At 41.7% G+C, this 25,415-nt stretch overlaps 1 protein-coding gene across 1 annotated transcript in view; it reads left to right on the top strand.

Moving 5' to 3' along the window:
• Positions 1-25,415, top strand: part of AIPL1 (AIP like 1 HSP90 co-chaperone) — a 253,022-nt gene that overhangs the window by 44,526 nt on the left and 183,081 nt on the right. The window contains exon 2 of the mRNA XM_073667818.1: positions 4,399-4,506. Coding sequence (XP_073523919.1) covers positions 4,399-4,506 — 108 coding nt within the window. The remainder of the gene's footprint in view (positions 1-4,398; positions 4,507-25,415) is intronic.

The following is a 25,415-nucleotide window of genomic DNA, read 5'->3' as shown; positions in this document are numbered from 1 at the left end:
CTAAGCTGAATCCCTACGATGTAGGGGGCTGCCTGTTCCTGGCGAACAGACCCGCCTTAGTCCTCGGCTAGTCTGAACGGAGACCTATAGCATTAAGGGAGGGGTCCCTAACAAAACTAAGGACTAGGACAAAAATGGGACACCTCCTAAACAGAGAAGTTGTTGCAGAACACAAAAAGACAAACTGACAAAAGGTACTAGAGGTCCCAGAAGGACAAAGCGAACTGACAGAGAAAGGCAACGAAGCACCCGGCTAGAGAAACTGCCAAACACTGAAGTCCAGCACAGCCAAAAGGGCGGAGCTGGAATATAAAGGCAGATGGTCACGTGACCGCAAAACACAAGATGGAAAAAACAAACAGGAGGGTTCTAACACTTTATACGTAAAAACGGTAGGAAATTTTACATCAAATGTGTAATGCACAATTAATTATTTTTGTGTTTTTTTGTACAAGAAGTGGAACAACAGTGATTGCAAATGTTAACATATAATATTTTTAAAAAAAACTGTAATATCAAAACCTCATTATTATAAATTAATAGTACATTTATGCAACAGTTAATTATACAACCATTAATCAGTGCACTATTTTGTTGTCAAACTGATGTAAGTCTGGGCCGCTGGAGGAGCAGATTTTTCTAGACGAGCACATTGTTCTTGTCAAGTAAAACAAAAGCTGCAACCATTTATACAAATCATTTCTATCTGAGCTGTGTCCCATTGTCTAAGGCAATGTTTTATATTATTAAATATCAGCTGGAGCAGTTGGTCACCTCTCTCTAACAGCTTTATACACCTCCCTGTCATTAGAGCGCCACACATATTCTTCTAGTGATTGGTTTTTGTTTTGTATGTTCCATATCCACTAGTAGTATGGGGAAACTTACAATGTATTGTGTTATAATTAATGGGTTAAATAATTATGTTCAGTACAATTAATTATACTGATTAAAGGAAATGAGTCGCGAACAAAATAATAGGTTCTCTAGCCATTGAAATGTGTCATGTCATGTTCTCCCGTTTAGAATAAGAAGGGGAACTTGGATTGCTTGCACAAAACCAGTGTCTATAAGAAAAAATAATAAAAAACAACTAAATGCTCAACCCATAGTGGAACATGTCAGCAATAAATGACGCAAAGGGTTTATTCACACGTGCGTGTCCATTTTTTACCATCCACCTGACATCTGCTTTTTACTTTCATTAAAATTGCAGATAGTGGTATAAGAGAAGGTTTCTCTAGCAACCGGACCGCGAAAAACAAATAGCACACAGATCGCCACTCATCTGTCCATGGTAAACCATGACCCTGATCATTTGTCATGACTGGTGGTTGTGGAACCACTGAGCCATGGACCGGGGAGAGCCTGGAGGGGCATAACTAAGCAAATACCAGATTCTTCACTAGAGCCCCTGATGGTGTAGTTAGACTTGTAGAGGCTAGGTACCACTCCAGGACAGACCCCGGAGCTGCAGCAGTTGACCCCCAAAGGGGCAGGGAAGCAGGGATAGACTTGGAGAGTCATGTTGGCCAGGAATTTGTTAACAGGAGGATATGGAATAAGTACAGACAGGACAGGTTCAGGAACGCAGGACGGACTGAGGTATGAGATTACAGGTCCAGGTTCAGATTTGACAGGAGGGGGTAGTGGTACAGGAGCGGACTAGGCAGATCAGGATCAAGACTAGGTATAGGCAGGACTGGATTAGGATGAGGTTCAGACAGGACAGTCAGTATCAGGTTGAGGGAGCACAGATACAGGGACCTTAATACTAAGACAGTAATGCACAGTAATGTTAGAGATAAGTGAATCTTTTAAAATTTGAATTCTCCAACTTTGCAGAATTTTCCCCAAAAATTGGATTTGCGGCCAAGACGGACATATCATTGGTACAAACTGTGCAGCCGCACGGGAGCCCCAGGGGTAAGGGGGCCCATTTCCACCTCCAAAGCATGGGGAAGTTGTGCATTTTGATTACTGCAAAGGGCCCTTATACTGTTCTTGCACAGGGGCCCTCTTTTGTTTCTGCCCACCAGTGATTTGCGATGAATACATTTGTGTGAATTTCAATACTGGAAAGCTTCTAATTGATCATAAAATGCAAATGAGAGAGGAGAGAAAGAGAACCTTAAGAGCTTACACTCTATAGGATAGAGAGGACCCCACTGACCTTAAGAGCTTACAATTTATAGGTGTGTGAGAGAGGGGACCCCACTAGCCATAAGAGCTTACGCTTTACTAGAGAGAGAGGACCTAGCTGATCATATGAGCTTACTCTTTACAGGAGAGAGAGAGAAAACCTCCCTGACCATAAGAGCTTACAAGTTATAGATGAAAGAGAGAGAATACATTGCTGACCATAAGAGCTTACATTCTACAGGAGAGAGAGTACCTCGCTGATCATAAGAGCGCACAATCTACAGAAGAGAGGGAGTAACCCTCTGGCCATAAAAGCTTACACTCTACCAGAGAGAGAGAGGACCCCATTGATCATAAGAGCTTACTCTTTACAGGAGAGATAGAGAGAGAGAGACGCTCACTGACCATGAGAGCTTACAAGTTACAGGTGAAAGAGAGAGAATACCTTGCTGACCATAATAGCTTACATTCTACAGGAGAGGGGACCTCGCTGATCATACGAGCTCACAATCTACAAGAGAGAGGATCCCGCTGGCCATAAGAGCTTACACTTTATAATAGAGGATCCTGCTGGCCATTAAAGCTTACACTTTATGAGAGAGAGAGAGATGACCCCGCTTTAAGAGCTTACTCTTTACAGGAGAGAGAGAAACTCACTGACCATATGAGCTTACAAGTTACAGGTGGCCATAATAGCTTACATTCCACAGGAGAGAGGATCCCACTAATCATAAGAGCTTACACTCTACAGACTCTGGAAAATGATTCTGCCGTACAAACTGTGCTCCACTGGGAACCGTTGATCTGTGATGACCCAGGTACTGACCACCCCTGTACAAGGTATGATAATACCACTAGATGTCACAGCTGCAGGGGATTTTGGGGAGACGCACGCGGCAATGCAAAATTAGATTAACCTGCTCTCTGATGCTTCAGCAGTGTGGGAAATGGTGCCGGGCAAGTATTTTAGTAAACCACAAATCAAATCTCAAAATGTTTGAACTCATGCAAAACTGCAAATTTAAGGACATTCGACTCAAAATTGATCATCTGCAAATCTAACCACTCATCTCTAGTCATGGACTGCACCCAAAAGACAAACACTGAAACCAGAATAGGCCTAAGCTAGCGTCAAATTATTTTCTATGTATAAAGCAGAAATGATTATCTAAGGGACCGGTGTAGGTTATGTCACCATAACATCCTTGTAAGAGGACAGTTTGAGCTTGTTCCTTCTCCAGTCCATCTGTTACAGAACCAAAGGGAATTTCAACCACTGGACTGGATTTATCTTCTCTTGCTAATGTGGAGGTTCAAGAAAAAAGAGAACCTTGTGTAAGTTCAAAACACCTTTGAAGTATGGGGCAGCTCAATTTTCATCTGCTGGATTTATCAAGTAGATGGCGTATTGTCAAAGAGGTAAGAAATATACATATCAGTGCAGAGCAAAAGATTTCCAGGATACTGGTCCAGCGATTGCGTCACTAGTCTGTGGCCACTGGTCCCGAGCCCTGTGCATCTTCTCCTATCGGCCGACATCCTTGGCTCTAATGATTAGTAGGCCCTATGTGAAATCATGATGATGGTCTGCCAGGCCTACTAATCATTGGAGGAGCAGGGGATGCTGGCTGGAGGGAATAGATTCTACAGTCTACCCATGAGGCCACTGGACTAGGGTCCTGTCCATAATTTTGTTCAAATTTAATAATTTCAGGATTTTTATCAATTCCAGTGAAAGTTAAATAAATGTTGAAGAAGGAAATACTCTTTTACCAGGGGCAGAATTGCTAAACAGTAAAAGCATTATATTATGAAATGCCATATCTAGTTTAGATCTGCTAATAACATGCCTATTCTGGAAGGATGCTCATGGGCATTTCCATTTCCTTATCAACCTTTTTCACTATTGGCTTTGACATTAAAGATTGTCCTTACTCCTCAAACCAGCCCAATACATATAGAGAGTTATTGTCTATATTACCAGAAAAATGTATCCCAATCAGTTTCATTCTATTATTTCTTAAGGATTATACATGGACAAACCAGGAACATTTGTCTACATAGAAAAATGTTTCTATGCTACAGAAAAAAAGAAACATTTTAAAATATTGCTTATATAAGAACAGCGGCTTCCCTCACTAAGTCAGGCAATCTGTGCTAAGACTGTTCAATCCCCGGGTCTTATGCCTTGAAGGCAGTCTCGCAGATCCTTCTATATAAAGGTTAATCTCAGTCTGAATCTATTTTCATCCACAGATAGCAGGTGCAATGGAGGAAGCAATAGGTCTGAACAGGGAAGGTGTAAAGAAGCAAATCTATCATGGAGGCACTGGAGACCTGCCTAAATTTAGCACTGGATCGAAGGTTTGTCTTGATTCTCAGTACATTTGCCAAGTACCATTGTTAACCTGATAGTTCTACTCTTCTCTAAGTGTGCAGTGAAAAGATTACTATACAATATACTAACCCTACATGTGTCCATTCCCCATGATTTAGTCCCTATATAAATTTGGGATTGTAAATGTAACAAAAATTTAACTATTTTAAGATACAGTAAATGGATTGTAACATAGAAAGACTAAAGGTTGCCACCCAAAAATTCCCGGACAGTCCAGAAAAATACGGCACTTTTTTGTCCTGTCTGTGATTATTTTGAGGTTGAAGAAACTTATATAGATAATTTTTATTGTAATTCTCATCATTTTGCAGTGAATGCAGCAGATATCAGAATCAGTCTTGATATTAGAATTATGGAATTATGGGCTGTAGACATGTATCACTTATAATCAAAATGATTTATTATGGTTTTCCAATGTGTCCATAGAAAATATTGTCTGTCAATGATATTTTGATAAAAAGTCCAGATAAAAATAAAAAGTAAAGTTGGAAAGATTAGATGGCAGCTAATTACATAATTTTTGTAATGTTTTGCCCAATGTTGGGCTTGTTAACATTCTGCATTTTTTGCCACGATTTTTCAGCGCTTTTTGCAGTAGAAGAAAAACAAAGCATTTTTCAGTAGTAGCAAAGTGAATGAGATTTCAAAAGTTTCATTCAAATGTTACTTATTTTTTCCTTGCAGATTTGAACTTTTAGGGCTCGCTCACACCACCGTATACATCGGACAAGTTATAACCGATTTTTTATTGGATGGCACCATGAGCAATGTTATTCAGTAGGGCAGTGCTGATGACCAATTTTTTTCACTGACAAAAATTGTCTGTGAAAAAAATCTCAGCATGCTGCAATTAAACTCCGAAATCGAATAGGTGTGTGAGAAACAAATCAGATGAGATATGGAGCCACAATATAGCATTTATGGATACATTGCAATTCTGTAGCATACATACAAAACTGTAAATGGTCTGCAAAAGATGCTGAGTAAAAACACGGATTGCATAAGAATGACTAGTGAGAAAAATATCGTACCACTTTTCTGGGTGAAAATTGGACTGCTTTTTTATACTGTCGTGTGACTCTAGCCTCAAAACGTTTTTCAAATCTGCTGCATGACAATTCTTTTAGAATTTTTTCACCTTTTTTCACCCATTCAAATGAATGGGAAAAAAATGTAAGTAAAAAACGCATGTATTTTATGCAGTGTTTTTCCTGCCAAAACTCTGGAAAAATGAGAGAGGAAAAAAGTCAGCTCAACTTACTCAGACATCAGGTGCACGGAACAGCCGGCAGTGCCTCAGGAGATTGGCAGGAAAAAACAAGGAGTGATCCAGCATCCAGAAGTCTTCTTTAAAATCAATAATCCTTTATAGGAAAAGTATTTTAAAAATCATATGCAGAAAAGTCACAGCCCCCACAGGAGGAGGTGATGTACAGAAGCGGTTCAGACCTTATGGTCCTTAATTATTGTATGATATGATTGTGTCATACAATGATTAAGGACTATAAGGTCTGACACTTTTCTGCATATGATTTTTAAAATACTTTTCCAATAAAGGATTATTGATTTTAAAGAAGACTTCTGGATGCTGGATCACTCCTTATTTTTTCCCACTCTGGAAAAATAACTTACAAATACAAAACATGTGCACTTACTGATTGGGTATTTTCTTTTTTCTTTCTTAACATTTTTAAATTTGTTTTGCACCAACTGTTTGGGGATATGGTTTTATTGGAGTGACTGGTTTTGCATCATTTATCACTTGCAACATTTTAAAAAGTCACAAATTCACGCACTCGCTATGTGAAGTAAAAAACAGTGCAAAAGCATCCTTGAACATTAAGTTACATTTTCTGACTACCCTCAGCAATGTTCAAGATGTCATCAGATTAGCAGGTTTACAATTAACTTTAGGCCTCTTTCACATGTCCGTGTTTCCAGTATGTGTGGTGACAGTTACCACACGTACTGGAGAAACTGACACACGCAGATCCATTCAAATTTATGGGCCTGCGCACATGTCATTGTGTTTCCACGGACCTTGTGTCCGTGTGCTCCACACGCTGACATGTCCGTATTTTTGCGGATGCACGGTTCGCAAAATGCCTCACGATGAGTGTGACATGTACCGTCGCCTAGGAATCAGCTGTACAGTTAGCGCTGTTCCCAAGCGCTTGGTGCTGAACAATGCCCTCATCATAGCCCCCTGCCGGCGCTGCGATCACCACCAGCAGGGACACTGATGACGGTAGTAGTAGTGTCTGCTCCCGCAAAGTCCACCTGTAAAAATAAGATTAAAATACTAAAATCCACATACTCACCTGTCCTAAGTGTCCCCCGCTGTAATCCTCTGCTCGCTGACACCGGAGAGCTGGGGAGAATGAGCTGGAGCGGCCCCCGGAGCTGAGCTCAGGAGCGGTGTCCTGTCACTCACTAATCGCAGCTCCAGAGCCGCTTGCTGGAGCGGCTTATTCTCCCCTCCTCCTCTGCTGAGCGGTCGCATGGATTACAGCGGGGGACACTTAGAACAGGTGAGTATATGGATTTTATTATTTTAGTCTTATTTTTACACAGGGACACTGCAGGAGAAGTCTACTACTACCCTCATTATTGTCCCTGCTGGTGCTGATCGCAGCACCGGCAGGAACCATGATGAGGGCAGCGTTCAACATCCAGCACTTGGGAACAGCACTAACTGTACACTGATTCCCAGGCGCCGGTCTGTGTGATCCTGATGCGGCACACGGTCGCCACACATGTGACACACACGGACACACGGGACATGGATATCTCCGGTACCGGAAATATATGGACGTGTGAAACCGGCCTTACACAGTAAGTAATATTTAGCATTCTGAAAATGTAAGCTCACATATCTATATGTGTATATATATATATACATATATATATATATATATATATATATATATATATACTGCTCAAAGAAATAAAGTGAACACTTAAACAACAGAATATAACTTCAAGTAAATCAAACTTCTGTGAAATCAAACTGTCCATTTAGGAAGCAATGTGAAAAGAAAAGAAAGGGCGCATGTGTAGACTCACAGGGCTATTTGCTGAATTTAAAAAGTGCCAGTACACTCACCTGTGAAGGTTGTGTACGTCTACACAACCAAGATTAAGCGTGTAATTAATGAGGCTCCGGGTCACCTCTATTTGTAGTACCGTCCTGTCGGTGTTTGCCTCGCAACTCCGTGCTCCTCAAGTGGTCACACGATCCTGCTGGACCAGATACCACGTCACCGCAGGTCCTCAGTAGTTTAACCCGGTGGTTGGATACCGCAGGTCCTCAAACATCCAAATAGACCAGGCCGCTCCTGCCGCTTTAGCTCCGCATGGAGATATCTCACAAGTAAACAATGGTGCAGCGGTCTCAGGGAGCGCCAAAGGAATACTGGACAATTTAGTATTGATGAAGACGGCTTAGACCGTTGAAACGCGTTGTGGCAGTGGTATTGGAGGAAGAATAAAAGTCGGTTGACATCTACTAAATTGTCCAGTATTCCTTTGGCGCTCCCTGAGACCGCTGCACCATTGTTTACTCATTTAGGAAGCAACACTGATTGACAATCAATTTCACATGCTGTTGTGCAAATGGAATAGACAACAGATGGAAATTATTGGCAATTATCAAGACACACTAAATAAAGGAGTGGTTTTGCAGGTGGGGACCACAGACCACATCTCAGTACCAATGCTTTCTGGCTGATCTTTTGGTCACTTTGGTATGTTGGTTGTGCTTTCACACTCGTGGCAGCATGAGACAGACTCTACAACCCACAGAAGTTGCGCATGTAGTGCAGCTCATCCAGGATGGCACATCAATGCGAGCTGTGGCAAGAAAGTTTGCTGTGTCTGTCAGCGTAGTGTCCAGAGGCTGGAGGCGCTACCAGGAGACAGGCCAGTACACCAGGAAACGTGGAGGGGGACATAGGAGGGCAACAACCCAGCAGCAGGACCGCTATCTCTGCCTTTGTGCAAGGAGGAACAGGAGGAGCACTGCCAGAGCCCTGCAAAATGACCTCCAGCAGGCCACAAATGTGCATGTGTCAGCACAAACGGTTAGAAACCGACTCTATGAGGGTGGTATGAGGGTCCGACGTCCACAGATGGGGGTTGTGCTCACAGCCCAACACCGTGCAGGACGCTTGGCATTTGCCACAGAACACCAGGATTGGCAAAAAATCGCCACTGGCGCCCTGTGCTCTTCACAGATGAAGAGCTGTGCTCTTCACTGAGCACATGTGAAGACGTGACAGAGTTTGGAGACGCTGTGGAGAGTGATCTGCTGCCTGCAACATCCTTCAGCATGATCGGTTTGGCAGTGGGTCAGTAATGGTGTGGGGTGGCATTTCTTTGGAGGGCCGCACAGCCCTCCATGTGCTCGCCAGAGGTAGCCTGACTGCCATTAGGTACCGAGATGAGATCCTCAGACCCCTTGTGAGACCATATGCTGGTGCAGTTGGCCCTGGGTTCCTCCTAATGCAGGACATTGCCAGACCTCATGTGGCTGGAGTGTGTCAGCAGTTCCTGCTAGATGAAGGCATTGAAGCTATGGACTGGCCCGGCCGTTCCCCAGACCTGAATCTGATTGAGCACATCTGGGACATCATGTCTCGCTCCATCCACCAACGTCACGTTGCACCACAGACTGTCCAGGAGGCAACCTCATCAGGAGCATACCCAGGCGTTGTAGGGAGGTCATACAGGCACGTGGAGGCCACACACAATACTGAGCCTCATTTTGTTTTAAGGACATTACATCAAAGTTGGATCAGCCTGTAGTGTGTTTTTCCACTTCAATTTTGGGGGTGACTCCAAATCCAGGCCTCCATTGGTTAATAAATTTGATTTCCATTGATGATTTTTGTGTGATTTTGTTGTCAGCACATTCAACTTTGTACAGAACAAAGTGTTCAATGAGAATATTTCATTCATTCAGATCTAGAATGTGTTATTTGAGTGTTCCCTTTAATTTTTTGAGCAGTATATATATATATATATATATATATATATATGTATATATATATACTGTACATGTACAGTATATATTACTTTACCTTTATTTACATTATAAAATATCATCTTATGCCATCTTTTATGCTGTGAAACTGCTAGAGAAATTATTGGGCCAGTCACGTCCCAAAATTATTAACAGGCTCCATGCGGGTGTAGAAGCTGATTGCTCTTACATACACTACTAGTGTATGTGCACACATTGAGTGTTTGATTGCAGAAATTTCTGCAACGTTTCTGCATCCCTTGGTAGGAAAACGCAGCCTCAAAAACATTGCGTTTTTGCGCTGTTTATGCCGTGTTTTTTTCCTGCGTTTTTTCAGTGCATTCAATGGGTGAAAAACGCAGGCAAAAACGCACAGAGAATTGACATGTTGCAGATTATTTTCTGCACCAAATCTGCAAATCAAAAATACTCAACCTGTGCATGACACTTCAGGTTTCTCATTCACTTTGCTGGCATCAGATTTTGCTTCAGGTCACCAATCCACGCAGAAAAATACATGATAAAAGCGCATCAAATCTGCAATGTGTGCACACAGCCTTAGGCTATATTCACACATGTTGGATTTTTCAGCGTTTTTTGCTGCAGATATTTATGCAAATTTTCAGCTACATTTTGCAGTACAAGCAAAGTCTATGAGAAACCAGAATTCCCTGTTCACACATCTTGTTTTTTTTGTGCATTGGTTGGGTTTTTGGAAAATAGATCATGTCACTTCTTTCAGCGTTTTTTCAGCGTTTTTCACCCATTGGAAGTAATGGGTAGTGAAAAGACACTGCAAAAACCATGATGTGTGAACATAGATTTCAGGTTTTGCTGCGTTTTTAGTGAAAGTAAGCAAGTACAGCAGTGTGTGAAACTCATTTATTTTTGTGATTTTACCATCTTGTCTTGGTCTGAGATGGTTGTTTGTATTAACATTGGCTGAGCTATGTGTGAGATTGAACAATACCTATGGCCCAGGGACGTGTGAAATTGAACAATGCCCTGATCAACTCAATGGCAGACCCCATAGTGTGAAAGTAAATAGTCTCATTCAAACTCAATGCATTGCCAGTGTCTAAACTATTCCTGAACAATTCACCTCCCCTACTATGTCAAAACCAGAGTGAGATATTTTTTTTTACTGAACTTTATGTTCATGCATAAAGAGACAAAAGGACAGTGAAAAAAACACTGAAAAAAACGTACGAAAAAACGCAGCAAAACCTGCGTTTTTGACGCAGCTGATTTCCTGCCAGAGTTGGGTTTTGCTGCAGATTTGTGACGCTGAAAAAACCCAACATGTGGGAACATAGCCTTATAGTCCAAAAGTGAATTTGCATCAAAGTTATTAAATGCAAATTAAAAGTTCTTTATTATACTCAAGGTCTCCCAGAGCATAACAAATATAGGGTAAAGAAAATAAATACTCACCTCACTACTCACCTGTCCACCCACCGCAGCCCCCCTTCCTTTCCTCCGTGCAGCTTCCCCTGGTATGTTATTTTTGTGTATCTCCTGTGTATTCACACTCTCAGATAGGCATTATGTAGTGTTCACACAGGCAATGCGGTTTGGTCCAAACATATGCAATTTTATTGCTTTCATAAAGCTCCAACAGATTCAAAACAAAAACAACCTCTTCTGGGCTCGAAGGTGTAACAGCAAATAAACAGTTCATTTAGCAGGGCACATATATATCAGTGTGGGCTCACCCGAACAGATTACAGTCATTTTTCCCAGAGCAAACTTTATACATAGAAAAGGTATGGTCTTGGTATCACCTTCAACCAGAGCTCTAGCAGCTTTCAGTGCCAAATACAAGTGTTCAACCCTGGGCACAGTTGACACTGAACAGGCTGCAGCTTCCATATGATTCTCTGCAGCTCCACCCCACACACTGTTAAGCATTCCTAGCTGACTCACGCATTCAGCATTCAGAGAGAGACCCTGGTATGTCTTTTTCCCAGCTACAGCTCACATTTTGGCTGATCACTCACCAGCAGCACACTCGACTCTGCTCAACATCCAGCAGACTGACACACCTAGTGAACACAGGCCTTGGTTCTTAGTTAAAGCAAGTCAGGTGCATCTAATCAAGACCTGCATTGCTAGGATTTAACACTAGCCTACCAATCTTTGCTACACTCCTGTTTGGCTTTTTTTGGCATTTTCACTCTGTAACAGGACTTCCAGGACTGAGTATGCCTCTGATCACAGTGTTGCAATAAGGGTTGCCCGAGGCGCTGACAAGACATAGGCTCAGGAGCTGAGTGAAAATTCTGGCAGGGCTGAAGATGATGATGTGTGTGCAGTGCTGAAGGAGAGAGCTGGTCAGAGGAAGAGCACCTAGATCTGTGGTGGCTGGACAGGTGAGCTGCAACTTCAGCCACCATTGAAGTCGCTTGAAGCAAATCATAAAAATTTGGTTTCAGGAATTTGCCTCAAACCTACTTGCTCATTTATAATATTGAATGCGTCAATAAAGATAATATAGCGTGTGTAGACATAAATAATATATGAGTTCACCATGCTTCACTTAAATGGGCTCCCTGATTTGAAGTCCAGGGCACCCAGAGTACAATTTGATAGATTTACTAATCTTATCTAATTTTTAGAGAGTTTAAACTTAGACTAGATAGTCTGAAAATGCATTAAATTTAACACAATAGTTAATAAATTTGGCACACCAAATGTTGGTGGCTTAATTGTACATCAAAATTTATGCTCGTCCTTTGTCACATGGAGCCACATTTTATGCCTCCTAATTTTCGAGTGAGGTGCAAAAAGTGTGTATGAGATGCACACCAGTTTATTGGTGAAAATTGAGACAGAATTCTGGGGAATTTAGCTTAGTAGCACTCCGTATAGATAGAGCAGATATTTAATATTTTGTGTTCATGTACCCTCAGTTATTGCAGTATATCAGCCTGTATGCATAGCAATACATCATTAGCACAGTAAGAACTGCATTGCACAGCTTGATCTTTTGCTGCTCAGTATGTGTAACCAGGGATTTGAGTGGCATTAGCTCTAAGATTACCCCACAGCAGATGGTGACACATTTAATGACAACTGTAATTAATATTTTATTGATTAAATATGTGTTGCAGGAGAAGCCTAATAATCAGATGTTTTCGGCTAAAAAAAAACAAAGAAAAGACAACGCAAATGATTAGGCTGCACTGAAAACACCAACAAATCTGTGCATGCAGATCCGTGCTACGTGTGAGTCTCTGACTCTGCAGAGCGATAGATAGGAAGGTCGGAAAGTACATAGGGTTATTAATGTATCCATGGCATTGGAATGCGTTGAAATACATTTGCTTTAACGTCATTCATTTTGCTAAGCAGCGAGCATTAGGAAAACTGAACCTGGGCGAACCACAGGGGTTGGGAGGAAAGCTTTCTTAATTTATTTTGCGGCTATGTGCTATTTACTTAGGTTGTTCTAAAATAGGCAATTGTTCTGCCTGTAGGAAGCTTGGATCCATATTCTTCCATATTTATTAAATGATGAACAATCACTTTTACTAGTGTCGGCAGCACTTCCTTTTCGACATTATCGAATGTGCTGCAGACCAACAATACATCTTAGAGCTGCATAAAAGATGAGATCCGCTGACAAACGGGGTTTAGCTCATTTGTTGACTTATCATGGGGCATGTTGAAACTAGACAATGATTGGGATTGAATGTTAGTTCGGCCAAATATCTGTCTATTTAAAAGGGCTTTTAGATATGTAAAAATAATGTGATGACCACATGCCAAGAAAATGGCCATCATGTGGCTTTGAGTATGAAAACCACATATGAGCAGTCAAATGACGACCGACAGAGCGGTAAAATGGAGCAGAGTCTTAACAATGTGTATATTACTCACTGTTAGGATTCACAGTGTTACACCCACTTGGTAATTTTAAACCCATTATTTTTTCTTATGTAGCAGAGATCTTCATGAATCAAGAGTGTCGGACAAGTGGCATACACCTTTGTGCTCCTCGCCACAATCCTACTCCACCGCTCGTCGTGAAATTGACCAGCGCAGTTCACTATGCCACCGTCCCACCCTAGCTCTGCCCACTTTATTGGAGCTGGGTGAAAATGGCGTGAGAACACCAAAATTTGCTTAATTTTAGCGCAGTTGCAAGTTTTCTCAAAAATTATGCTACTTTTGTAAGCTTTTTATGGTAGAATACTGTCGTAAATGATTTGATGTATCATGGCCTCTATGTTTAGCTATCAGATCTCTGCCTGGTACAACTCTTTGTTCATTAGAATCATAGAATCATAGAATCATAGAATCATAGAATGGTAGAGTTGGAAGGGACCTCCTGGGTCATCTGGTCCAACCCCCTGCTCAAAGCAGGATTCACTAAATCATCTCAGACAGATGTCTGTCCAGCCTCTGTTTGAAGACGTCCATTGAAGGGGAACTCACCACCTCTCGTGGCAGCCTGTTCCACTCATTAATCACCCTAACTGTCAAAAAGTTTTTTCTAATATCTAATCTGTGTCTCCTCCCATTTAGTTTCATCCCATTGCTTCTAGTCTTTCCTTGTGCAAATGAGAATAAAGATGATCCTTCTACAATGTGACAGCCCTTGACATATTTGTAGACAGCTATTAAGTCTCCTCTCAGTCTTCTTTTTTGCAAGCTAAACATTCCCAAATCCTGCAACCGTTCCTCATAGGACATGGTTTGCAGACCAGTCACCATTCTGGTCGCTCTTCTCTGAACTTGCTCCAGTTTGTCTATGTCTTTTTTAAAATGTGGTGCCCAAAACTGTACACAGTATTCCAGATGAGGTCTGACCAAAGAGGAGTAAAGACCGATAATGACTTCACGTGATCTAGACTGTATGCTTCTGTTAATACATCCCAGAATTGTATTTGCCTTTTTTGCTGCTGCATCACACTGTTGACTCATGTTCAGTCTATGATCTATTAGTATACCTAAATCTTTTTCACATGTACTGTTGCTTAGCTCTATTCCTCCCATTCTGTATATGCTTTTTTCATTTTTATTGCCCAGATGTAGTACTTTGCATTTTTCCCTGTTAAAAACCATTCTGTTGGTTGCTGCCCACTGCTCCAGTTTATTTAGGTCTTTTTGAATCCTCTCTCTCTCTTCTCTAGTATTAGCTATCCCTCCTAGCTTTGTGTCATCAGCAAATTTAATCAGTTTACCCTCAATTCCTTCATCTAAATCATTGATAAAGATGTTGAACAATACAGGTCCCAGGACGGAGCCCTGTGGTACCCCACTTGAGACATTCATCCAGCTGGATGTGAAGCCATTTACAATCACCCTTTGAGTCCGATCACTAAGCCAGTTATGAATCCACCTAACAGTTGCCTGGTCCATTGCATACTTGGTCATTTTTTCAATAAGGATGGTGTGAGATACTTTGTCAAATGCTTTGCTGAAGTCAAGATATACTATATCTACAGCATTTCCCTGATCCACCCAGTCAGTGATTCTGTCATAGAAGGAAATTAAGTTAGTCTGACATGACTTGTTAGTTATAAACCCATGCTGACTCTGGTTAATCACTTCATTCTTATCCAGGTACTTACATACATGTTGTTTAATAATTTGTTCAAAGATCTTTCCTGGTATAGAAGTCAGACTCACCGGCCTATAGTTCCCTGGGTCCACCTTCTTCCCCTTTTTGAAGATAGGAACAACATTTGCTCTTCTCCAGTCTTCTGGGACTTCTCCTGTTCTCCAAGAATTTTCAAAGATTATGGAGAGTGGTTCTAAAATTTCTTCTACGATCTCCTTCAGTACTCTGGGGTGTAATTCATCTGGACCTGGAGACTTGAACTCATTTATGTTAGCTAAATATTCCCTCACAATCTTTCTGTTTACAAATAACTTGGATTCTTCTATTCCTTTAAAAGGACAGTGAAGATCAGTTGATGTTACATTTTCTTTCTGAGAGAAAACAGATGCAAAATAGGAATTAAAAAGTTTGGCCTTCTCAACATCCTCTCTTACCATTTCTCCATTTTCATCCTGTAAAAATCCTATAGCATCTTTGACTTTTCTTTTACTTTTGACATACCCCCAAAATCCTTTTTTATTGCTTTTGACATCTCTTGCAAGCCTTAATTCATTGTCAGCTTTAGCTAACCTGATACATGCCCTACAGGATCTGCAGACTGCATTATAATCTTCTTTAGATATGCCTCCCTCTTTCCATTTAATAAACATTTCTTTCTTTCTTTTTAGCATGTGTTTAAGTTCTGTGTTCATCCATCCTGGTTTCCTTAAATGCTTCCCATTCTTCCTACTTTTCGGGATTGTTAACGATTGTGCTTTGAGAATCTCATTTTTAAAAATTTCCCATCCTTCCTGGACATTTTTGTCCTTAAGGACATCCAGCCATTGGATCCCTCCTATTCTCTTTCTGAGTCTCTTAAAATCTGCCTTTCTAAAATCTAACCTTGAAGTTTGAGTCTTCACATGTCTTCCTCCTCTAGTTATCCAAAATTCTATAATAGCATGATCGCTGCCTCCTAGGGTCCCAGCCACTTTTACCTCCTCAACCATTTCCTCCTTGTTTATAAGGATTAGATCCAAAGTAGCAGATCCCCTTGTTTTCTCCCCTACCTTTTGGAAGATAAAGTTGTCAGCAAGAGAGGATAAGAATTTGCTTGACCTGTTAGTTTTACTTGAGAGAGATTCCCAACAAATGTCTGGATAGTTGAAATCTCCCATGACCACTACGTCATATTTTTTTGAGAACTTGGTCATTTGATACATAAAGAGTTCATCCATATCTTCAGCTTGCCCAGGTGGCCTGTAGTAAATGCCTACAATGGTGTCCTTTCCGTTACTTGGCCAGGTAAGATTTCTATCCACTGGAAGTAAATATTATAGATTCCTATTTAATAACTGCAGGCAGAGATCTTGTAAAAGTGAGAGGAAAACAAAGTATATAGAAAATGGGTTAAGTTTTCGAGATAGAAAAAAATAAACTTCATTTGCTGGAACTCTAAGGGTATGTTCACACAGGGCGTTTTTGCTGTGGTTTTTTTTTCTGCAGGAAAACCTGCTCTCTTGGCATAAAAGAAGCAATGTCATAAATGCGGGTTTTGGTGCATTTTTTGCTGCGTTTTTGCTGCATTTTTCCCGATCCCAAAGTTCAGCTTTGCTTCCACCACAGAAGCATGAGCACAGTTCACCAATGCAAGACATATGTGAAACAATATTAACCAGAATTACAAATGTAACAGTTGGGGGAGGTGAATTATTCGGGAATAGTTTACCTAAGACATTGGCAGAGTAGTGAGTTTGTAGGACACTGTTTACTTTCACACTAAGGTCTGCCATTGAGTTGCTCAGGCATTGTTCAATTTCATACCTTGGTCAGCCACAGGTATTTTTCAATCTCACACCTTGGTCAGTCAATGTTTACTTCTCTACGCATCACTAAATCCTGTACTAATCCTAACTGTCATCTCAGGTGACCAAGACAAGATGGTTTAAACTTGGGAAAATCACAAGAATAAATGGGTTTCACATACTGCTGTACTTGATTTTTTTTTCACTAAAAATGCAGCAAAACCTGATACCTGTGTTTTTTTCAGTTTTTTTTCAGTCTTTTTTACATTACCCATTGCTCTCAATGGGTGAAAAACACTGCGAAAATGCTGAAAAAAACACTGAAAGAAATGACATGCTGCATTTTCCAAAAACGCAGCTCTTTGACAAAACAGTCAGGAAAAAAACCAAGGTGTTTGCATGAGATTTCTGAAATTTCATAGACTTTGCTGGTACTGTAAAACATAACTGAAAATTTGCATAAAAAATATATAAAAACACACCAAAAACGCTGTGTGTGACCATACCCTAATACTCCTTCAAGGGGCATTTCCTGGTGTCAATCTGCCTCAAATGCCTTTTTATGGATATTTAGGATACAAGTATTTGGGAAATATACTGTAAATATTAAGTACATAACCTTATTAGAAAGGCAGCAAGGATAGAGCCTGTGATTAAATGCTAAAAGTCTAAGTAAAAGAGAAATAAATATGATTGTCAGGTACTTGCGACAGAATTGTTTTATACAAACACCCTCGGAGGATATAGTCTCAAATATGTTTTTCTTGATCTAAATAACTTTTACAAGAACTAAGTCAGCAGATTTCTTCAGTTAATTAGGCTACAACAAAAATGAAATAAGTCCCCTGTTCCCTTGTATTTTAATTATATTTCATTGGTAGTGTTATATAGGCCCTGGGTGGCAGCACATTGCTACATGGTGCAATTAATCTTGCTGTGTTTATAAGAATAAAAGTACTAAAAATTAAAGGGGAATTTAGCCAGACCTAGATTTATATTACGTCCCCCCCAAGACCTCTATTTCAATCACTACCTATATTCCTAAATCTCCTCGCGTCCTAGCTCTGTGTATGAAATAAATGTGGAGGAGTGATCAAAATTCAGGTCTTGTTTAAAGAGATATTCCCAAATGGCAACAATAATGTGGATATGCCAAAGATGCTTGATACATGTGGATCCCTCCTCTGGGTCTTTATCTTTCTTTAATGATCCTATTTGTATGGAAGTTTCAAAAACTGACAAGCCGAATTGCTCATTAATTTTCAGAACTCCTGTACAAAGGAATGGAAAAAGAAGCTCATGTGCAGCCACCTATACATTCCTGGTTGGGTGCAACAGGAGACTGCTCCACAAATAGATGTAGGTTACAGTGGCAGGACTCAAATCTATCAAATATTAATGGCATATCTTGTCAAAATGCTATAAATGTCCCAGATGGGAATAACCCTTTTAAAGTGTTTTTTTTGCTTTCAGAAAACCCCTCCCTCTCCAGGACCTCCTACTGCGATGTCTACTGCTGTCACGAGGCACCACCATAGCCATTCTGCTAGTCATGCTGGTGATCGGGAAATGTCAGGACCATAAGAATTGGGCATCGCATGGTCTGTCCTGTCACTGAGACTAGGGTGCCTGGGATGTGTAATGCCATCCTGTTCATCAGTAGGGGGATGAGTGCTAATCAGCTCTCTGCTTTGGCTAATAGGATAGTGCCACCTCCTATTAAAGCTTACTGCTGTGGGTTGCCAAATATAGTTTTATTGGCCTGGTTCACATCCCTTGATCACAGCTCCTGTGCTTTTTCCTGTTATAGAACTCTACCTATTTCCTGACTATTCTTACACCTTCTGATATTGTACCTTGACTTCCCTCCTGGTTCTGACTCAGCTTTCTAACCACTCCTGCCATCCTGCATCACCGGCCAGCATCAGATCTCTGTATAAGTGGTAAAGGGTGAAGTCCAGGGTAACCCCTGGGATCTGGTAAATGAAGTGGCTTATGCCAAGTCTATCTGTGGTAGCCATTTTTAAAGCTGCTAGGTGATTCCTAACAGACTCACAATATGTTTGTTTTAAAAAAACAAACAAACTGTACTTTACTCATCAATCATTGTGCACAGCAACTATAAGCGGCTCATGACAAGTACGCAACCATAGTCACTGAGCTTGCTTAATGGCTGCAGTTCTGACATCAAGTCAACAGTGCTGCAGCCAATTAGTTACCTTAAGGGCGCTGCCTGAGTAGACGGCATAAGCTGCACTGACTGATAGATGTCGACAGTGCTGCAGCCAACCCTGCAAACAATCACAGTTGATGGGAGTAGTAGTGGAGACTCAGAGCTGGACCCAGGTAGGTGAGGAATAAAGTGTGCCTGGGGACAGAGTTTTCTAGAAATGGAATACCCCGCTAACCTTTTTACTGACACTGTTACATAACGCCAGATACTCTAGATGATTAGTATAACTATAAAAGGGGTTTTCTGGTTTTAACAAAACATGTTTGAAACCCTATGGATGGAGTCGAGAGAGTCAAAGGATAGTCTCTTTTTTTCTTGAGGACCTGGCTTGTCCATTTGTTAGCCAATGATTTTAATGGACACCATGTACTGCTTTATTTCCCATGAGGTGGCACTGCAGAGAAACAGAACTGTTACAATGTTGCTCTACATATTACTGATGATCCCTGTAGTCCCAACAGTGTAACTCATAGTGGTTACCATAGCTTATTTTTAGTGAATCCTTTTAAGGCCGGTTTCACAAATCCAACATTCACGGTCCTAGTATGAACCGTGATGTTCAGGCTGGCTGCGCGTCTCCTGACCCCAATTCAAAAGCCTTATAGGCATATATGAGGCTGTGGAGTTCAAGCAGGAGACCCTCAGCTAATCCGGACATAGCGATCTGTGCTTGGATCGTAAATGATGTTCATGTGAAACCAGTCTATTGAAGAAGACCATAATTACTGGAATTTGCTAAGTGAGAATGGGTTGAAGTACTCTTCTATAGTAAATGTGACAATTTGTAGTTTATGCATAAACTTTTATCCTTTTCATAATGTCTCTTTACTTTGTTATAAACTAAATATACCGTACTTTCAAACTGAATAACAAAAGTTTGGAGAAATTTAGGATCATCAATATACAGCCACAAGTGATAAATTCATATGTCATTGAATAGAAATCTTGATTAGTTTACTAATAATGTTCAAGACCTCCAAAATAATGGCCTAACATTATCACAAGAGAACATCTGAAATAATCAGGGAGAACGGAACTTACAAAACAGAGATAAGAAATATAAAATGATTTTCCTCTAGTTTAAGAGTAATAGCGCAGTGCAAAGTATAGAAGATACAGAGATACAGTTCAGAATGGTGTAATTGCACAGATGCCACATGCACTTATGAGATCAGTAAATCACCGCAGCATCTCAATGGGTATCAGCAGCAAATAGTGAGGGCCCAACATTAGCGCTTCCCTTCTTAATACGTAGCACAGTTTGTTTTGGCATAGTGTAAAATTCACAAAACTCGATTGCTTTTGTTTTTGTATCAGTTTTCACCTCAATATGGCGCACTGTCTCCACCTATATCTTGCCAGGAACTCTAGGGGAATACAGGAGGGTCTTCCTCTTCTGCCAGCGGTCAACTCGGGAAACTGCTTTCTACACTCTGTACACACTCACAAGAGATTCAATTATCACAATTTAGGTTAATTTATTGGTGATAAATAGTAAAAAATGCAGGGGGATAACAAGGAACAGCAAAACAAATGATACCACCAAGATATGTTATTCCCCTCAATTATAAAATGCTGCAGAATATGTTTGTGCTATATTAGTACAATTATTATTATTATTCTCTTAAAGGTACAGGATGTGCTTTGCAGCAGGCCTGGATGCTAAGGATAACCCTTTCCCTTTAAATGACAGCAGACACACTCCTAACTAATAAATCTTAGCCTACAATTGACTTCAGCAATGCAAGTATCACAGTTCAACATTGGCCTCTGATTGCTGCGGATGTTGGCGCACTTTCAGGAATTCTTGGTGTACTTTCTAACCAATGAGAAAAAAATCCCCCTCAATTAAGGTTCTATTATAAACTCCTGGTATATAGAGTCCATAAATACTCCCTTAACAAGTAGTTCTATTATACCGTCCTCAATAGTGGAACCACATGTCCCAGCAACAGCTACTCCTTGATGGAGCAGATCTGGGGTCACATAGGAATCAAGCTTGGGGCTGCAGCGTGCAGGTGCTTAGTGACACAGGAAATGGATAACAGGATCCTTCTCTGAGGTAAGCCAAGCAGAGGTGAGCAACTCCTGGTAATCTGGCTGGTCTGCTGGTGTGGTAGAGCTTCAGGGCTCACTGTTCTACTCTCACACTGAGGAGCAGAGCTGTCAGCACTCACTCTGTTCCCCTGTTTTGAGTCCTCATTGTCCCCACTAAATGGACAACAGGCCACACGATCCCCAGTGCAGCTTGCTTCTCCCATCTTCTCCAGCTTGTTCAGCCAATCGATCCTTTTCTCTACTGCTGCTCCTCGTCTTCCAGGTTGCAAAGAAGTGCAAAGGTTTCTTGGGGATGTAGTTCAAGGCAATGCAGCAAAAGAGGGATTTATGACTGTTGTTGTGAAACTATTTTTGCTCCTAGCTGCAGCAGTCTCTGTACACCATGCTCCCCCCTACAGGGTTTACATTGGTACAGAAAATAATATAGTTTTATTTAACTAGAGTAAGGAAAGGGGTTAATGTCTTCAGGCTTGCAAAATTTCCATGGTGGTAGTGGTGGTGGTGGTGGTGGGATACTTCTCACAAAGTCTCATTGAATTGTTGAGGGGTGTAACTAATATGGGCAGATGGAGTGTTTTACTTATTTTTTAGCTGTTTACTCTGCTATTTGCTATCATGCAATAGACGCCTATATTTATGTGAAAAATCCCTACATTTAGAAAGGTTATTGTTATGGATAAGATAAATATATCCAATATCACTGGACACCTGGCAGCATCTCCTGTGTGTAGATACAGTGGGGAAAAAAAGTATTTAGTCAGCCACCAATTGTGCAAGTTCTCCCACTTAAAAAGATGAGAGAGGCCTGTAATTGACATCATAGGTAGACCTAAACTATGAGAGACAAAATGAGAAAACAAATCCTGAAAATCACATTGTCTGATTTGGAAAGAATTTTTTTTTTAAATTTTGGTGAAGGTGAAGATAAGATAAGAAGTTGAAGATAATTGGCTCTAAAGCACAGGGTCATCTCTAGCCCATGCTAGAGACATCACATGACAATGGAAATGCAGTGTTTCCATGCCATACCTATAATAATCTGATATCAACACAATCCACAGAAATACAGTATCTGTAATGGAGTGACACAATCGCTTCTGTGGGTTGAAGCGCCAGGATTATTGGCTTTGGGAAACCACAGAAATGTAATATCAAGCCGAATTATGTACTGTATATACGGTATCATTGTCATATTTGGTTTGTGTAGGATGGTGAAAGGTTGCCCAGAAATATTGCAGGCATATTCTTTCTCATGGGAAAATATGACATAAATTAGAATTATGTCTGTCTACCCATGTTCTGTGCATACAATTAGTCATCCTCCTCTCACGTTACCAGAAGGAGGGCTGAGAAGTGTGGCTGAGACCCTTTATAATATCTCATCCAGAAAAAAAATCGTCAGGTCCAAGAGATACAGCATGAATTCCCATGCACATTCCTCTACCAGGAGGTCTCACAGATGCAAATCCATAAGATTTTTTTTATTTTATTGCATTTTATCTTACACTGTTTTTGCATTGTCTGTCTTTTAATTGTTTCATCTTTTTCTCATATTTGTAAGCACTTGTTTTTGTATATGAATCTAAAGTTTAATAAGCTTGTTCCTTGTTGCTCTAAACATCCCCACACACCTGAAGAGGGGAAGTATAAACTGGACATATTATTTTGTTTATGCCGATGTGCAAGAAAAGTACCTGTCAGGTGCATGGGAAGGATGGGTGGCGTGTGTGCTAATGTTCACTCAGTACAGGCGTCCCACTGAACTTGGGTGGTAGCAGTAAAAAGTGTGGTGTGAAGGCACGGATAGGATGTGTGGAGGACTTAGCTCATTGTCACCGTATTGTGATAGGTGAGTGGACAAGTGGGTGTGAGAAATGGAGTACCCTTTACAGTAGCATCCAAGTTACATGTGCAGCGAGTGGGCAGCGTTTGTGATAAAAAAAAGACGGCAGAGGTGAGAATTTTTTTTTTTGAGCAGTAAATGCCTGGATTATTTTATTAAACCGTGCACTTATAGAGGGACTGCTGGAATCTTTGTGAGTAGTGATGGGCGGACCCGTGGTTGTTTGGGTCCAGCGGGTTCTGCCGAACATCTATTAACAGTTCAGTTTGAGTACCAAACGGTACCTGTACCCGAATGGGGTGCCCAAACATCTGTGGTTTCCCACGCTGCCATCTGCATGACAGTGCAGGAAACAGGGGCTCTGATTGGTGGCAACATCGTTACTGCCAGTCAGAGCACTGCAGGATCACGCTGTCAGATGTCAGTGTGAGCCCACAGCTGTGACCCCCTGTAAAAAGCTTACCACAGATCACAGGCGTTGGCTAATGAGAGTATTACTACTCCCATCAGCCTACGCCTGCTGTCGCTGATAACAGCGAGAGCAGGCACCACTGATGGGAGTATTCATCAACCGGCGCCTGTGCTCAAAGTAAAAAAAAAAGATAAAATGAATAAATAAATATTGAAATAAAAATAAAAACACAGAATACTCACCTTAGCACCTAATCCCTGAAGCCCTTGTCCCCTGTAAAAAAAAAAACAAAGATAAAAAAACACCATAATACTCACCTTAACACCTAATCCCTGAAACCCATGTCATCCATGAAAGAGAAAAAAATAATAATCCACCATAATACTCACCTATCTGCCGTAATCCATACTGTCCCATGACTATCCGGATAACTTGTAGAGCAGTCACATCAACAGATGTGACTGCTCTACCCTGCCACCGGCTACACACTGACATTAGAATAATCACTCCTGCAGTGTATAGTGCTTAGCTGCCCTGAGAGAGATCACAGGAGTTCATCAACTGATGAGCTCTGCTGATCTCACTTATTGCAATGGTGCTGCATGAGAAAGTTCTCACACAGCGCCTGTGCAGTAAGTGAGGTCACAGGAGTTCATCAGCTGATATACTCCTGTGAACTCTCTCATGCCAGCTCAGCACTACACACTGCCTGTGTCAGCGTGTAGCTTGCTGCCGTGCAGAGCAGTCATAACAGTGACTGTTGATGTGACTGCTCTACAACTGATTCAGATAGTCATGGGGCAGTATGGATTATTTATAGTGATGAGCGAGCACTAAAATGCTCAGGTACTCGTTGCTCAGGTTGAGCAAATTGGAATACTCGGGTGCTCGACCCGAGCAATGAGCCCAATGTAAGTGTTATGCACACGCCCGGGCTAAGCGGCGTGTGCGTGTGATTGGTAGTGATTCCACTGGACCGTGCCGGAGAGTGAATGCCTGGAGGGGCGTGACTAAGTATTCACCCGATCCGACCAGGGTCGCACGACGGCATACGACGCCAGTGCACCAAGGAGGAACCGAGCAGAGGGACCAGGTGCTACTCCAGGACAGACCCCGGACACGGCTGTTGACCCACACAGGGAAATACAGGAACAGGCTGGTAGGCTGGCACACAGACTGGAGGGTATAGGCAGGCACGACTGGTATGCAGGCAGGCGGGTATGCAGGCAGGGGGGTAAAGGCAAGCACAGCTAGAGTGCAGACACTGGGACTCAGGAACATTACAGGCAGAGGGGTACAGGCACGGCAGGACAGGACTGCCGGAGCAGCGGGCAGAAGCAGGGCAGGACAGGACTGCCGGAGCAGCGGGCAGAAGCAGGGCAGGACAGGACTGCCGGAGCAGCGGGCAGAAGCAGGGCAGGACAGGACTGCCGGAGCAGCGGGCAGAAGCAGGGCAGGACAGGACTCTGTTCACACGGAACAGACAGGAAGGGAAAGACAGAGCCAGATACTCACACAGTACTTGCAGGGACAACAAGCAGGAGTTAGGTACGAGTTCAGACTCTGCAGAAAAAGGAAGGGAACGGACACAGAGGCAAAACAGGTAAAGGACAGGAGAAAGTTCAGACTGGAACTGAGTGTACGGAGGAGACCGACACTGCAGAGGGATACAGGAGCGGGTCTGGGAATACGGCCCTCAGAGAGGCGGAACGAACAGGCAAGGAGCGTGTTCAGACAGGACAGACCAGACACAGGAGCGGGTCTAGGAAATCGGCCACTAGAAGGCGGAACGAACAGGCAAGGAGCGTGTTCAGACAGGACAGACAAGAGAACACAGAAAGGACTCAGTTCAGACACGGGAACTAATACCGCAAAGCAGGAGACATACAGGACTTAGTTCAGACACGGGAACTAATACCGCAAAGCAGGAGACATACAGGACACAGTTCAGAC

The sequence above is a fragment of the Phyllobates terribilis genome, unplaced genomic scaffold (genome assembly GCF_046119375.1).
Source record: "Phyllobates terribilis strain yellow unplaced genomic scaffold, ASM4611937v1 Scaffold_2__4_contigs__length_985480577, whole genome shotgun sequence".
NCBI classification, from domain to species: Eukaryota; Metazoa; Chordata; class Amphibia; order Anura; family Dendrobatidae; genus Phyllobates; species Phyllobates terribilis.
Note: the sequence above shows the minus strand (reverse complement) of the source record. Positions and strands in the feature narration are given on the sequence as shown.